General features: G+C 39.9%; 1 protein-coding gene across 2 annotated transcripts in view; it reads right to left on the reverse strand.

The window, feature by feature from the left end:
• LOC145412207 (uncharacterized) overlaps nt 1-16833 on the reverse strand; it is a 122670-nt gene that overhangs the window by 17295 nt on the left and 88542 nt on the right. Inside the window, exon 5 of one of the 2 annotated variants that reach the window (XM_080282133.1) lies at nt 6483-6530. In XM_080282133.1, coding sequence (XP_080138259.1) covers nt 6483-6530 — 48 coding nt within the window. Of the gene's footprint in view, nt 1-6353; nt 6531-16833 lie in introns of both variants that reach the window. The other variant, XM_080282132.1, reaches the window with a different exon arrangement.

The raw sequence follows: 16833 nt of genomic DNA on the forward strand, positions 1-16833 counted from the left end.
ATTTCTGTAAGAAATTGCATATGCTACTCTTAGTAAATATTTTTAATTTATTATTTGCTAATAATGGTAATTAAAAAAATATAAAATACATTATCTCTGTTGAAACATTATTTTTAAGAAATGCTATTACCCTCCGTCCCTTCCGCCTCCCCTAAGCAGAACCCTCGCGACCCGCCCGAGCCTCCCCCATCCCTTGTCCAGACATACGGGAAGCTCCCAAGACCACATGTCCCTTGGACTGCCCAGTGCGCAATCCACAGGACAGGTGCGCAAGGCAGGTGTACAAGCGCAAATTTAATTGTGCAAGCGCAACTAAGTTTGCGCTTGCGCACCTGCCTTTTCATGTGCGCAAGCACAATATTGCACGTGGTCTTGTGCGGTGCACAATGTGCAAATGATATTCACCGGAGCGCAATGGTGCGCAATAGCACTTTGTGCAAGTGTCTGTGCACCTGCCCAGCACTGTCAACTACTTCATTCTCTACTTTTCTGTGGTTTGCCTTTCCCTGCTGTTCTAAAATCTCCTTTAAAGTTATCTTTTCTTCCTGAATTTTCTTCCATTCTTTGTGCTCTTCCTTATTTCCCTGATGTGATCATCGTGCATCTTTGTTTTTTATTAATACTCGTCAAGTCCCTTTCTTTTCTGGCCTCTTATTTTTCCTCTTGAGCTGTTTTATTTCATTTATGGCTGATTCATTGCTCATTTTTAACTCTGTTACTTCTTTCTCTTGTTCTGCAATGAGTGAGCAAACATACTTTTCAACATCTTAAACTCCCTCTCCTATTTTTAGGTCCATTATTGTAACAGACCTCTCTCTCTCTCTCTTTGTGTGTGTGTGTGTGTGTGTGTGTGTTTGTGTTTACCTAATTGTATTTACCTAACTGTAATATACAGGAAATGAGCTACACTCGTGGTGTCCGGTCTTGGTTTTTCAATAAGTCAGATTTTTCTTTGAACTTGTTCAAGTTTTTAGACTGGACATTTTCTTTGTCAAGGCAGTTTGACAGGTCTAAGCATCTATTTGGAAGACTATATTTCTTGATATCCATCAAGCAACTTGTTTTTTTCTGTTTCAGTCCGTGTCCTCTTGTTACTCTCCCATCCCATACAAACAGATCTTCTCTGTCAATTTTTTCTACTCCGATCATGGCCCTGTACACTGCAATAATATCGTCCCTCTCTCTCCTTTCTTCTAAGGAAGGCAAATCTAGCTTTTCCAGCCTTCCCCTGTACGACATATCTGCCAGGCTAGGGGCCATCTTGGTTGCTGTTCTTTGTATTCTCTCGATCTTGTTTATGTCCTTCTTTTTGAGTGGGGACCACACTGCTGTCGCATATTCCAACCTGGGGCGGATCGTGGCCACTATCTATTTTTTCAGCATCTACTCATCCATGTAGTGAAATGCTACTCTTATGTTAGTCACGAGATTATAAGTCTCTCTAACTATCTTGTTAATGTGTTTTTCGGGTGACAATTTATCCTGGACCAGCACTCCCAAGCCCTTCTCTTCTCTTCCTTTTGTGACTGGTTCATTATCCATCAAATAATTCAGTGATGGTCTCTTGGTACTTTTGTCCATTTTCAGTATTTTACATTTTTTTTGCATTGTATTTCATTTCCCACATCCGTCTCCAATCATGAATCCTATCCAGGTCCTCCTGCAGCATTCTAGTCTTCTTCATCTTCTACTCTCCTTAAGATCTTTGCATCGTCAGCAAACAGACTTGCATAACTGCTCATTCCATCTACTGCATCATTTATGTAAATCAGGAACATTACAGGCACTAACACCAAGCCCTGTGGGACTCCACTTGTTACTTCCCTCCATCCAGACATCCTGTCCTTTACTACTGTCTTCATTTGTCCGTCTCTCAAGAAGTTTCTCATCCACCCCAACATGTTCCCCTTCAGTCCTTCTATGTGCTCCAATATCCATATTAGTCACTTGTAGGGTATCTTGCTGGTTCCTTGAAAGCAGTGATAAGAAACATGGAAGTGAGCATGGAAGTGAAAAAACTGCTACATGACAGTATTGTGATACCAACTCTACTGTATGGAAGTGAAGCTTGGACCTTGTTGGAGGGACAGAAATCAAGAGTGAGAGCAGTGGAAATGAGTTATTTGAGAGGAGCATGAATAGTCACAGGGATAGACAGACTGACAAATGAGGAAGTGAAGGAGTGTTGTGGTGTGAATGTGGATGTGACAAGAAGTATTCGGAGAAACACACTGAGGTGGTTTGGACATGTGGAAAGGATGGAGGGTGAGAAACTGACAACGAGAGTGTACGTGAGTGAGGGGGAGAGGGAGGGGAAGGCCAAGGATGAGATGGAGGGATGGAGTGGAAAGGTATATGAAAGAAGGGGGTGTGAGCTGGAAGCAGGGCAATGAAATGGTGGGGGACAGGGCGACATGGAGGCGATTTGTTTGTGGCCACCCCTTATGGGATTAAGGCATCTGGCAATAGATAGATAGATAGATAGACTGATAGATAGATAGATAAGGTACATTGTCAAAAATTTTCTCCAGAACTAAATACACACAATCCACCCAACAATCTCTCTCCTGTAGCACATCAATTGCTCTTAAGTTGAAGCTCAACAAGTTGGAAACACATGACCTTCCACTTCTGATTCCAAATTGACTTTCTGGCAGAATTTCCATCTCCTCCAGATATCTTATCCATCTGTTTTTCAAGATTCTCTCAAACAATTTTGCGACCATGCTTGTCAGGGACACTGGTCTACAATTCAGGGGTTCTTCCTTGTTCCCTCCCTTATAAACTGGTTCTAGATTGGTCCTCTTCCATCCCCGAGGCACTTTTCCTTCTTCCAGAAAACACACAATTAAACTGTGAATCTTATCCACCACCTGTTCTCTGCATTCCTTTAGTATCCAATTAGGGATCCCATCTGGTCCTGGGGCCTTTCTCACATCTTGGGTTCCTTGTAATTTGTACACTTCTTGCACTTCAACTTTCACTTCTTTTAACGCTACATTTCTAATCACTCCCTCCTCTTCCTCCTCCACAAAATCACTTTCTCTTGTGAAGGCTGACTGGAAGCATTTGTTCATCATTTCAGAATGCATACCTGCATCTTTATAGACATTTCCTTCTACTTTCAGCTTATTTATTCCTTCCTTTTGTTTCAATTTGCCATTAACAAACCTGTAGAACAATTTTGGTTCATTCTTACATTTGTCAATCATACCTTTTTAGAAGTTTCTTTCTTCCTCTCTACGTATTCTTGTACAGTATATTCATTTCTAGTTCTTTTTTATTCTTCCTTTGTTCTATCATTACCTCTCTCCATTTGTTCCTTGCCTTATCTCTTTTTGCTATCATACACCTTTTGTTGAACCAGTCATTTCTCCAGTTTTCTTTCCAATTAACTTTTGGCATGCTTTTCCACACCCGTATTACAGAAGTCTAGAAAGATATCCCACTTCTTCTGTATCTCTTTTGTTTCCCTGAATTCTCGCCAATCCGAGTCTTTAAAAAATTTTCACAGTCCTGTAAAGTTTGTTTTCCAAAAGTTGTACCTTCCATGCCTGTATAGTTCATTTCTCGTCTCCCCACTTCCTTCATTTGGAACTCTATCACTACATGATCACTTTTTCCTATAGGACACAGATATTGCAGAGACTGATTTGCATCAGGGTCTTTGGTTAGAATTAAATCTAGTCTTGCTGGTGTGTCATCACCTCTGAATCTTGTCTCTTCTTTGACCCACTAGGTCATTACATTATCCATTGCTATATTTAACAGTATACTGACCCACAAATCTTCACTACTTCCTGAGTCCCAGCTGTCCCAGTTTATCTCTTTACAATTAAAGTCACCCATCGGGATTATGTTGTCGCTTTTCTCAGTCACTTTCTCTAGGTATCTGACCATCTCTGACAACATCTCCTGATATTCCTCCTCATTCCATGCCCCTGTCTTGAGGAGGACATAAGCTAATGTGATGTCTCTCTTGCCTTTCCCTATGGTTTCTATTACCATCTTTATCACTTCAGCCATACCTTCTCCCAATTCCACACTATCAACTTTTAGGCTGTTTTTCACTGCTATCGTCACTCCTCCTCCAGTTTTTTCTTTTCTATCTCTTCTCCATAGATTGTATTTCCCATTTCCCACTTGGATTTCAATATTCTCTCTTAGCTTGGTCTCTACAAAGCACATAATGTCTGGCTCATTTACCTTCAAGAAATCATCTGTTTCTTGCCTGGCTGAGATTAGACCATCTACATTAGCGTATGCCACTTTCAATCTTTTTGCATAATTTTTTATCCAGTCCTTCTCTCTCCCTCTCTCCTTTGGTACCACTTCCTCAATTTCTAAGCCATAACGCTCCAGCAGAACTCTGTCTTTTCCTCTGTTCTCTGGTCATGTTTTTCCTTAGCATCCTTTTCAAGTTCCTTTATTTTAGCTCTCTCTTCCTCATTTGCATCTCTCCTTATCCAGATATTTTTGAATCTCTCCTTATCTGCTAATTCTAAGTCCTGTTGATTATTTCAATTACCACGACCTGAGAATGAAATTTTACTTTTAGTGGCCTTGTCCCTCCCTCCACATATTTTCCCAACCTGAACACTTCTTCGATCTCCTCTTGGGTCTCTCATTTCCTTCCATAACTATTGACACTATTTCCTTCTTCCTTCTCAGTTTTTCCCTTTCCCTTTCTGACCTCACTGACACAGGTTTTTCTTTCAAAACTGAGATAATCAAGAATTTTTTTCTAGTCTGCTGCATCTCTGACCGGCGATCCTTTACTTTTTAGTGTGTGCGTGTGTGTGTGTGTGTGTGTGTGTGTGTGTGTGTGTGTGTGTGTGTGTGTGTGTACCTCACTGACATAGATTTTTCTTTCAAACCTGAGATAATCAAACATTTTTTCTTGCCTGCTGCATCTCTGACCAACGATTCTTTACTTTTTAGTGTATGTGTGCATGTGTGTGTGTGAGAGAGAGAGAGAGAGAGAGAGAGTACAATTCCTACTGACAAACTTAGGCATTTGTAGTATTCTATTCCTGCTGACACCAGATAATTATATTCAGCTGAGAAAGTGCCATAACAGCCTGGGAGTATTTATACTGTAACCATCAATCCTCTCATGCTGGAATAACTCGGTTATTTTATTTCAGTGTAAACTAGCTTATTTTCAGATGAATGATTCATAGGAGCCCAAGTGTTAAACTGTCCATCTAGGAAAAGCAGACCTCTGTCATTTTCAGCAGGGAGTCTCATGGATCACAAAAGAATCTACTTATGAGAGCTACAGTGGATTACAGTACTGTACTGTGTATGTTATCAACATGAAGTACCCATAGTCCTCATTGCTCACACTCTAGTCCACAATTACACTCTTGCCACATTTTCTCTATTAATGATCATAATGTACAGTAAAGACCGCTTTATTTCAGCATTCCACTACTGTCCATATGGCTCTACTAATAACTATAATTTATTACAAAAAACGACAATTTAATCATATAAATGTGCACTACAGAAGGGTCAAGGATGGTTAATCATAAAAAAAAACACCACTACTCATTTGTATTCTGTAAAATACAGTACTATATATATCATACGGTACTAAAGTTCTGAAGAGTTTGATTACATCATTGTCATTAACCTACCATGCCAAATAGGGGTGAAACAAAGAGGCATTACTGTACTGAATAAATAAGCTGCATTGAACTGTACAGAATGAAGCATACATGTTTTGAGTAACCAGAACATCTATGCTTTTATTTTCAAGTGCAGGGTAAGTGCAGAATCTGGCAGAAAATTGCATAGCCTGACACAGCTGACAAGAAGCAGCTACTTACCTTTCAATGAGAATAATAGGTGTAGAAGTATAATGAAATGGATTCACTCAATTACCACTTCATAATCACACTTTTCACATACTACTGCAGATGATATTCTCTCACGCATAAAACCCTATCATTACCAGTCACTGCCACTGAGAGGTGCTGACAGAGGAGTGAGGGCTCAAGTATTACTGAAAACTCTATACTGGACCATCAACTTATTTTCTTGACTGTGCACTCTGGCAAAATTATCAGTCTCATCTGAATTTACTCCAACATTGGTGAGCATATGATATGTGGTTTCCAGTTATGATAATGGTCTGAGATCTTAAGCTTAGGCTGAGGTTCAGTAACAAGTTTTCCATTTAAAAAAATCTGGTGCTGCTATCATTCCAACTCTGGGTCCATCATGCAGCCTTGACCCCCACCAGACCACACTGACCAGCCGAGGGACACACAGTGGGTGGGCGAGCAGGTCAGTGGGAGCCCTGGGCCACTACCATGCCTATGCTAGCGATGCCACACCAGTAATACCTTCTGATTTTGCTGAGCTCGCTGCTGGCTGATTTCTGTGAGCCCCTTCTGAAGTGAGCTCAACTCACTCTGAAGGTCTAACAAGTCAGCAATAGCCCCCCCGGCCCCACAGGTCAGACTGGCACTCACTATTCCACTGTCGCCATTGGTGCCAAACAGTCCACTCAGCGACGGCTCCTGCAAACACAATCATTTGTAGGTATGAGATAATATACTTTCACCTCCTTCAGTAAATACTTTTATCATTTTACACTCACAATACTGATCAATATGACAGAAAAAGTGTCAAAATGTCTCCTGGATACCAGTGCAGGTAATAAAGCACGTACAGTAGGACCCCGCAACTAGCGGTCTTACGAGACTTATGAAACCTCGCTAATCGTGAAACCTCCAGTTTGGAGGCAACCTTTATATAGCAAAAAATAAAAACTGACTGGAACATTTAGAAAGTTTGACTATTTTTCCATTTTTGTCTACTTTTATCCAGTAAACAGTCACATTTTTATATACTTTTTATAATTAATAGGACAAAACTATCACCACAACTACCACTATCACGTGTGAAGCATCGTCTGCCACTTTTGAACATTCCTTTACCTTGTCCTTGTTTCTTATGTTATGCACACTCGATTCCGGAACATTCAACTGCCTCACAATTTCACAGGTTTTCAAGCCATTTTCTATGAGTTTAATGATTTCTTTTTGTCTTCAACACTGTACTTTTTCTGAGCTATGCCTTTTCTGTAGTTGTGCTTCTTCTTCACAGCTATCTTTCCACCACCACTATTTGAAGTTCCTGGCCTTTCAGGCAGCACACCATTTCTATCACCAGCCACAGAAGCCATGAGGCTAGCGAAAACAGCAAACAACAGGGGTAGTCAGGTATAAAAAAAAGGGCAAGGTTGCACTAGCATAGCAATGGGCAGGACAACAGTGAATCGAAACAAGCCATATGACTCGCTCGCTAGGTGTGACTCACTCGCTAGCAAAACGAATCGAAATGTGCCTCGTGGCTTGCTTGCTAGACAACGATTGCCACAGAGTCGCTAGTTTTGAGATTTTTGTCGCTAGTTATGAAGCTGAAGACAGTCTCCATCCTATCGCTAGACTTGAAATTGTTAGTCAAAAAAACGTTAGTTGTGGGACCTTACTGTACTGTACAGTATCCCCTACTTACAGTTCCAGGCTCAAACAAGTAAGGTTTCACATGAAAAGCATTATGCAATACTTGATACTTTTGCATTTTTACTGGAATACCCCCACTACAGTGCTGTAATTGAAAGCTGAAATATGTAAGTACAGTCATGAACTCAAATACTGTACCTTTATATATCCATGCCCAAATCAGCATCAAATTCAGGTGAAACAATGTGGCACTTCCAATACTCTGGCTTCAAAGTCCTTGTTTTGTTTTATTAGTCTTAGTAGACATAACATGGTATGCTATGAATACATGCATCTTTATTACCATACATGCATACTGAAACCTTAAAATCTACATTATATGAAAGCATTTACCGGTACAGTAAACCCTCGCTTTACCATACCCCGCTATACAGGATATCAGATATAACAGACTCTGTGAGGGTCCCAGAAAAACCATCGGGCATGCCAGATACCATTCATTAAATGGGGAAGACCACATGAACCTACTCAACAACTCTGGGACAACTGGACATTTTTTTGCATTTAATGTACAGTATATTAACTATTAGATGGGACATATGATGCAGGCCTACCAGATCCTCCCCATGCACCAAGTGACTCAGAACACCGCTACCAATGCTGGCAGTGATTTTTCGAACCCACTTGGACTAGGTCGGGGAGGACAAAGGTGCGAAATTATGGGTGACATTAGTGTAAAATGGGTTAAGTTTTCATTTTTAGTACAAGAATATGCCATTTTACTCATATATTTTTCAATAAGTGCTCCAAATTCCACTTCAGGTGGGGGGGGACCATCAGATTTACCGGATTATCAGCTTTATTTGATCACTTTCACGCTACTGATTTGGTATGGAGAGGTTCTATTGTACTACATCTTTATTAGAACAATTATAAATAAATTGGAATGTTATTCCAGTTGGATCAAAGTGTGATATAACAGAAGTTGAATTATCATTACTTACATACAGGGTCCCGGGACTTGACATACTAACTTCAGAAGGTAACTGTACAGCAAATTTTAAGTACTCAAAAAACATCAATACGGGTCCAATTTTCAACCATTACGCAGCTACGATTACCAATGACCCAATGGGTGAATTAAAAGGGTGACTACTTCTCATATGCAAGGTTATCAGTAACTGTAGCTCTGCACTTGTTAAAAATTAGATCCTTGCTTACATAGCTTTTTTTTTTTTTTTTGATGAGCTGAGAAGTGATGAGAAAACGAGGGAAAAGTTTCGGTGGGAATATTGGAACAGGTTTTTGGTCCTGCAGACTTTAATGGAATCTGAAGACAATGACTTTAATCAAATGTGGAGAGAGGTAAATGAGGTTTGCATAAGAGTGCTAAAGTTACTATTAAGTAAAAGGGAAAAGCGAGAAGGAAAAAGTGGATGTTAGATGAAACATGGAATGCAGTTCAGAAAAGGAAAGAGTTGAAGTTAAGAAGTGAAGAACATGTTGATGGCCAGGTAGTTGAAATACTTAGAGCAAAGTACTGGAGTTTACATTCTGAAGTAAAAGGACTTGTTACACCTGATAAGAGGAGGCTATATGATGAAAAGGCAACAGAGACAGAAATTAATAAAGATGACAGTCAGAGCACAAGAGCAGCATATCAGGCCATAAAGGAGTTAACTGGGACTGAAAAGAGAAGGAAGGAAATACCTGTATGAGACAGAAATGGTAACTTGATGACTAAAGATTTGGATATAAAAGGAAGGTGGAAAGAACATTTTGAATCTGTTCTAAATAGACCAATCCCAGCTGAAGAGAACATTTTGCCAGCCAAGAAAGATCTGCAGATAGAAATCTTGGAAGAGGTAGCAAAATCTATAAAGGAATTAAAGAATTTTAAGGCCCTAGGAGAGGATGGAGTATTTCCTGAAATGCTTAAGGCAGAAAATAATGAGCTGATGAATGCGCTTCTGAAACTTTTTAATAAGGGTTTGGATAATGGTGGAATTCCAGAAGAGTGGAAAAATGGAGTGATTATAAAAATACCAAAAAAGGGAGATATAAGTGTGTGTGGAAATTGAAAGGGGATAACTTTGACACCTGTAGTTGCAAAAGTTTTTTCCAAAATCTTGTTGAACAGAGTAGAGCCAGAAACTAATAAAATTTAAAGAGAAGAACAAGCGGGATTTTGAAAGGGTCCAGGTTGTAATGATCAGATATTTATTGTAAGGCATCTAATGCAACAAGCTAATGAGATGAAAAGGACACTCAGTATGTGTTCTGTTGATTCTGGAAAGGCGTTTGATAGTGTTTCACGTGGAGCTATGTTGAAAATTATGAGATTCTATGGTATACCAGAAAAGTTTGTAAACATTATTAGGAGCCTGCATGAAGGTACTTTTTGTAAGGTAATGGTGGGTGGTTCTTTGAGTGATCTATTTGAGGTTAGGTCAGGAGTGATTCAAGGAGGAGTTCTTTCGCCTTTACTGTTTGTTTTGGTTATGGATTATGTTATGAGAAAGGTTGTATGGAGAACAGGTGCAGGAATTAACTGGAAAGAAAATAAGAGGCTATAATTTGGACTATGCTGATGATATTGTACTGATTTGCAGAGGTGTTTATGAGATGCACAGGGTGCTTGATTGTCAGGTGGAGGAAGGAGAAAAAGTGGGATTGGTAATAAATTGTGGAAAGACTGAAATTATTAATATGAACATGGAGATCCAAATCGATTGTGTACTGGGAATAATGTGGTGAAGAATGTAGAAAATTTTAAATATCTGGGAATGACTGTATCATCTAATGGATCATTAAACAATGAAATTGAGGAAAGGATTAGACAGGCTTGGTGAGCTGTTGGAATGTTGAAATCTGTTTGGAATAGTAATATGCTTTCAGTGCATACTAAAGTAAAAATTTACAAGTCTATGGTTAGACCAATTTTAATTTATGGACATGAGTCATGGTACAGTACAGTGCATTTGCAACAGACCAGAAAGTATTAGGATTTGAGAATAAAATACCAAGAAGAATTCTTGGGGTAAAGTGGCAAGACTGTGTTACAAATGAAAGAGGAAGGGATATTATGAGAGTGGAACCAGCTGATGAATATGTAAGACTGTCTCACTGGAAATGGCTGGGTTACATATGTAGAAAGGAAGGCAGTTTAATACAGGATGTGCCAGAGTGGACTGTTAGAGGAACAAGAGACAGTGGTAGGCTGAGGGAAACCTGGCTGAGGACAATGAAAAGAGAAGCAGGAGAGGAGTGTTGGTGGGACCTGCAGGAGATGGCAAGAGACAAATATTGGTGGAGAGAGTTCATCAAGGCCCTATGCATCCTGTGGGGTGCCACAGGAAATGACTGATTGATTGATTATCAAAATCAGCCTCCCCCCACCCTAGGGAAGGGGGGAAAAAATACTTCCCAGTATCCCTGCTTGTCATAAGAGGTGAATAAATGGGTCCTTTTTGTCTCCAGTCTTTCTCTCCTTACTGTCCTCTTCTGCTCCTCTGTCCTACCTCTCCTTTATATTTCCATGTTCCTTCTGGACATTATTTTCCCTCTACTCCTACAGTGCCATACACACATATTATGGCTTGGTGCTAAATCTTCTTCATTCCTTCCAGGGGCGCTGTGGCTCAGAGGTAGTGCGCCTGACTCGTAATCACGAGGTTGCGAGTTCGAGCCTCTCACGGGTCACCGTTGCTGGGAGTGGTAGCGCGCTCCTGTAACCTAGCGGGGCTATATGCCCATAATTACCTAGCACGAAGATCATTAAATCCTTCTTCATTCCTTCCTATCTTCAAAATTAGTCAGTAAGTCAAACCCCGGGACATCCTGTATATACCCTGTACTGTACTATTATAGGACCTTTTTGAAGTGCATTTGGTTTGATCAACAAGAATTCAACAGCACTTCATTTTAATGTGTCTGAATTCAAGTAATCTGTAAATACTAGTCAAGCACTGCATTGGTTACCAACTCATGCAATTTTTTAATCAAAATTTTTGGAAAAAAGTGCTCATTATATGGCAGAAAATGCAGTTGGTTTGATTAACAAGAATTCAACAGCACTTCAATTTAATGTGTCTGAATTCAAGTAATCTGTAAATATCAGTCAAGTACTGTACTGGTTATCAACTCACGCAATTTTTTAATCATAATTTTTGGAAAAAAGTGCTCATTATATGGCAGGGTATATGGTAAACCAATGGTTCTACAAATGTGAAAACCAGTTCCCTTGGTTTTCCATTCAGAAGCAGGCAGAATTCTTTCAAATTTCCTACCATCCATTCCAGGGTCTACTAACCCTCCTCCTCCTCCAAACAACATACCACCATTTTCAGTTCTTCATCCTTGACAACAAGACCATCTAGTAATAGTCTACATATGGTAAATACTCTAAGTATTTATTGAGGCCTCTTAAACTATTTATTTAGTGTACGATCGCCCAAATAAGCGATGACTCGCTTTCTTTACGTTTCGGACAAACTCCCTGGGTCTGGCAACGTTCACTTAAAATGACAGTTAGGTGACGGAAACAATCTTTGCCTTCCCTGCAAACATTATTTATGGTGTAAAAAAAACTAATATTGCAGAAATATTAGTTAAGTGTAGCATTTATTTCTTTTTTGGCCAATAACAATAATTAAGTAAAAAGCGACATCTGGCACATTTCCACTTGTCGTCACAATCCATGCCAGCAGTATTACCAATGTAGTAATTTCCCTGCTAAATTTAAAGGTTTTAAGAGCAATCTAGCTGGTAAAAATTCTGAATGTTTTCTGTGTACCTGGCGTTCTTTTAAAGTCCTGTCTAACATTGTCTTCCTTAATTTCCCTCGGTCTGGCATATTTTTATTACTTTTCAGACCAATCTAGCAGATTCCTATGGTTCTCCTTCGGCAACACTGCCCGGAAGGTCAGTGTCACGTCATGGGGGTGAGTGGATGTCTCGATCTTTGTCACGATCCCCTCCCCTTTTTATACAGACCTTTTCTTCTGAAGTTCTCTTCATTGTTGCACTCTTGCTTTTGACTTTCATCTTCTCTCAGTTTAGTTCATTCACGAAACTGCTGTACGTATTTTATTACATGTTGGATTTTCATCGTGTGAATAAATTGACCACTTTTCCCCCAGTAATTGCATTGGTTTCACTAACTGAATCCCTAACTGAATACTGACAGATTAATTTGCTTCTTGACTGCAACACAGTTGGGTAGGGGGTTGGTCTTGGGCACATGCAATAATATGCCTGTCTTGGTCTTGTGTTGTGCTAGGAGAGGCTCCGTTTGGCAAATTTTTATGTTCTGGCTCTGTCTGTAACGCTTACCTATCCGTTAACTGTCCTCCTCGATGTTAAGTTGCCTGGTATCTGTCTTGTTGGAATATTTACTAAATAAAGAGCAATAATCTGCTTGCACTGACAGGCTATAGTATAGTGTTGACAATCCATCTTGCTACAGCACCCACGGGTTTTCCCGCGTAAACAACATCCCACATAAAGAATTAAATGTGGATAATAGTATCTTTTTTAGATGTTTATTTTTCTGAGTTGATGGCGTTCATGATTTCGACATTACCATTACCTGTGTGATTTATTTTATGGGACATTTTTCCTTCAGTACTGTTGATTCAGAACATAAAATAAGTATTACGAGAGTTTCTCCGCATTTTAACCCTGAAGCCGTTGAGCAATAGGCTGTGCATTTCACATTCTTTCGTACTGCTAAGCCTCAATTTCGTATACAGGTATTGTGGTTTCCTCTTCCGTAATGTGAGATATACACAGTAAAAATGCTTATGTATTGCTTTTGATATTGTTTACCTAAATACTGCTCTTTCCGGTGTGCAATATAGGAAATATAACTAGGCCGCGGCAGTTGCCAGATACCACTTTTCGAGCGAAAGGTACTGGGAATCGGGCCATCACTTCTTTGGGCGTCTGTACAGGGCAAGATGGAGGCAGTCTGTCTGTAGCCACCCCTTGCAGAGCTGAGGCTTGTCTGGATTAATTACATCTAATTTCAACATCCCGGTAAATTGCTGTGCTTCTGTATTCAGATTAACCCCCTCGAGCAAGATGACGCAATGTTAATCATAAGCCTTGCAATCTGAAGAGTAACCGATGATGCAACATGACGCAACTTCCCTATAAATGGTCACAGAAACTTTTCCTATGGATGGACTTGTGTCAAATTTGGTTGAGTCAAAGCTGAGGGTAGCCACATCTAAGGGAAATATATGGCAACAGCCGGGAACTTATCAGAGGGGCAAGCGGCCTATATTTAGCTCAGTATTCTCCCGACAGTCAGGCTCGAAGGGTGTGTGAGCGCGCAGCCGGGCATTTAAACCCGCATTTCCTACTACTGCACTATCCATACCTTACGTGTGTATAGTGATACTGTGTTACATATAGCGCAGTGTGCTTGTGAAGAAAGTGTATGTGTTTCTTATATGTTTTCTGAGAAAGCCAGATTTGAACATTCCTAACCTATTGTTACCGTTCCCCTCCTATCTTACACTAAACCTACAATGTCTCGCAAGGGCTTATCAGAGAAAGAGTACATGACAACTGACACCACTGCCATCACTCCTATGACAAATAACACCACTGCCATCACTCCTATGACAAATGACACCTCTGCTATCACTCTTATGACAACTGACACCACTGCCATCACTCCTATGACAACTGACACCACTGCCATCACTCCTATGACAAATGACACCACTGCCATCACTCCTATGACAAATGACACCACTGCCATCACTCCTATGACAAATGACACCACTGCCATCACTCCTATGACAAATGACACAACTGCCATCACTCCCATGACAACTGACACCACTGCCATCACTCCTATGACAACTAACACCATTGCCATCGCTCCTACAACAACTGACACCCCTGCCATCACTCCTATGACAACAGACACCACAGCCATCACTCCTATGACAAGTGACACCACAGCCATCACTCCTATGACAAGTGACACCACAGCCATCACTCCTATGACAAGTGACACCACAGCCATCACTCCTATGACAAGTGACACCACTGCCATCACTCCTATGACAACTGACACCACTGCCATCACTCCTATGACAACTGACACCACTGCCATCACTCCTATGACAACTAACACCACTGCCATCACTCCACACACACACACACACACACACACACACACTAAAGTAAAAGATATAATACAATCCATTACGGACGAGGGAATCACTTATACACAAGAGAAAGATATTTGTGAAGCACTGAATAAGAATTTCCATTAGTTTTTACAGAAGAAAAAAAATTTTGAGAGGGACTATGTGGAACACGCATGTCCACACATACTACCAGATATACAAATAGCAGAGAAAGTAATACAGGAGGAGTTAAGTAGATTAGACAGAGGAAAAGAAAGTGGTCCTGATGAAATTTCATGTTGGGTATTACAAGAATGTGCAAAGGAGTTATGTAAACCATTATTTTTAATTTTCAAGAAATCCTTGAGTCAAGGTAAACTACCAGATATTTGGAAAAAAGCAAATATTGTCCCCTTATTCAAGAAAGGAAATAGACAAAATCCACTCAACTACCGACCAGTATCACTGACCAGTGTTGTAAGCAAGGTATTAGAAAAACTTATAAGAAAAGCTTGGGTAAACCATCTAGAAGAACACAGTATGATAACAGAAAGACAGTTTGGTTTCAGAAAAGGAAAATCATGTGTTACTAATCTGTTAAGCTACTATGACAGAGTAACAAACACAATACAGGAAATGGAAGGATGGGTGGACAGTATCTATTTAGATTTCAAGAAAGCTTTTGACACAGTACCACACCAAAGACTTTTATGGAAACTGTACCATCAAGGAGGAATTCGAGGCAAACTGTTTTGTTGGATGCAAGACTTTCTCATAAAAAGAGAAATGAGGACAGTACTAAGAGGAAAGTACTCATCATGGAAAGAAGTGACTAGTGGAGTACCACAGGGTTCAGTGCTGGCACCAATCATGTTTTTAGTGTATATAAATGATATAAACAGTAACACTGGAAATGAGAGCTATCTGAATATGTTTGCAGATGATGCAAAAATACAAAGGAGAATTACTAACACAGACTCTTGTAAAGAGCTACAAGAAGAATTAAATAAACTTCATAAATGGAGTAGTACATGGCAAATGGAATTCAATGTGGACAAGTGTCATGTAATCAAGTTTGGTAAAAGTGGAAAAAGACCTGATTGGGATTATAAGTTAGGAAATAAAACCCTATACACATCAGAAAGAGAGAAAGACCTAGGTGTGATTATCAATAACAGACTATCTCCGGCTGACCACATCAGCGAGAAGGTACGGAACATGTATACACTGCTTGCAAATATGAGAATAGCATTCACATACATAAATGAAGACATGCTAAGAAGGATAATAACATCATTCATTAGACCAACCCTGGAATATGCATCAGTAGTCTGGAGTCCTCATCTCAAAAAGCACATAGACAAGATTGAAAAAGTTCAAAGGGCCACTACAAGATGGATACCAAGCTTAAGGGACCTAAGCTACGAAGAAAGACTAAATAAACTGAATCTACCAACACTACAGGAGAGAAGGAAAAGAGGTGACATGATAATGCTATATAAATGCATATCAGGAAAGGAGAAAATAGACATAAATGATTACTTAACATATGGAGAAGCATCAGCAAGAGGACACTGCAAAAAACTGCATAAGAAGAGAGGTGATAAAGACGTAAGGAAATTCAGTTTCCCAAACAGAGCAATTGATCAATGGAATGCACTACCGAATGAAATAGTGTGTGCCAAAACAATTCACAAATTTAAGGATATGTACGATAAATATGGTTTAAGACACGGGACAGTACGAGCTTGACTCATTCCTGTAAAGATACAATTAGGTAGGAACAATTAGGTAAGGTAAGAACACACACACAGGCTGTGATCGTACCTATCCTCCTCTTGGCAACTCCATCTCCTCTCAAGAAACACTATGACACTGCTAGAGGACGTGAGTAACCAGCTTATTTGTCTAGTTTTTATACTACAGTAATCACTCTAATATCCGGACGCCCAATATCCGAACATCCCCACTATCCGGACATAAGAATGTTTCATACTGTACTTTTTTCCATACTATACTTACCTCATTTCACTCTTTAATGTCCTTTATTGGTGTGAATAGGGTGTTAGGAGCTATGCATGTGCAGTAGGAAGGTGTTTTTCTGAGTTAGGCTATGTTAGGGTCCATAAGTACCAGTCCAGGAGCCAGTCACCAGAATGTTTATTATTGTATGAACCTTCTAAACCCTCATTTTATGTTTCTTTTGC

This window comes from Coenobita brevimanus, chromosome 92 (genome assembly GCF_032717465.1).
Source record: "Coenobita brevimanus isolate Jiangsu-jjx chromosome 92, ASM3271746v2, whole genome shotgun sequence".
Lineage (NCBI taxonomy): Eukaryota > Metazoa > Arthropoda > Malacostraca > Decapoda > Coenobitidae > Coenobita > Coenobita brevimanus.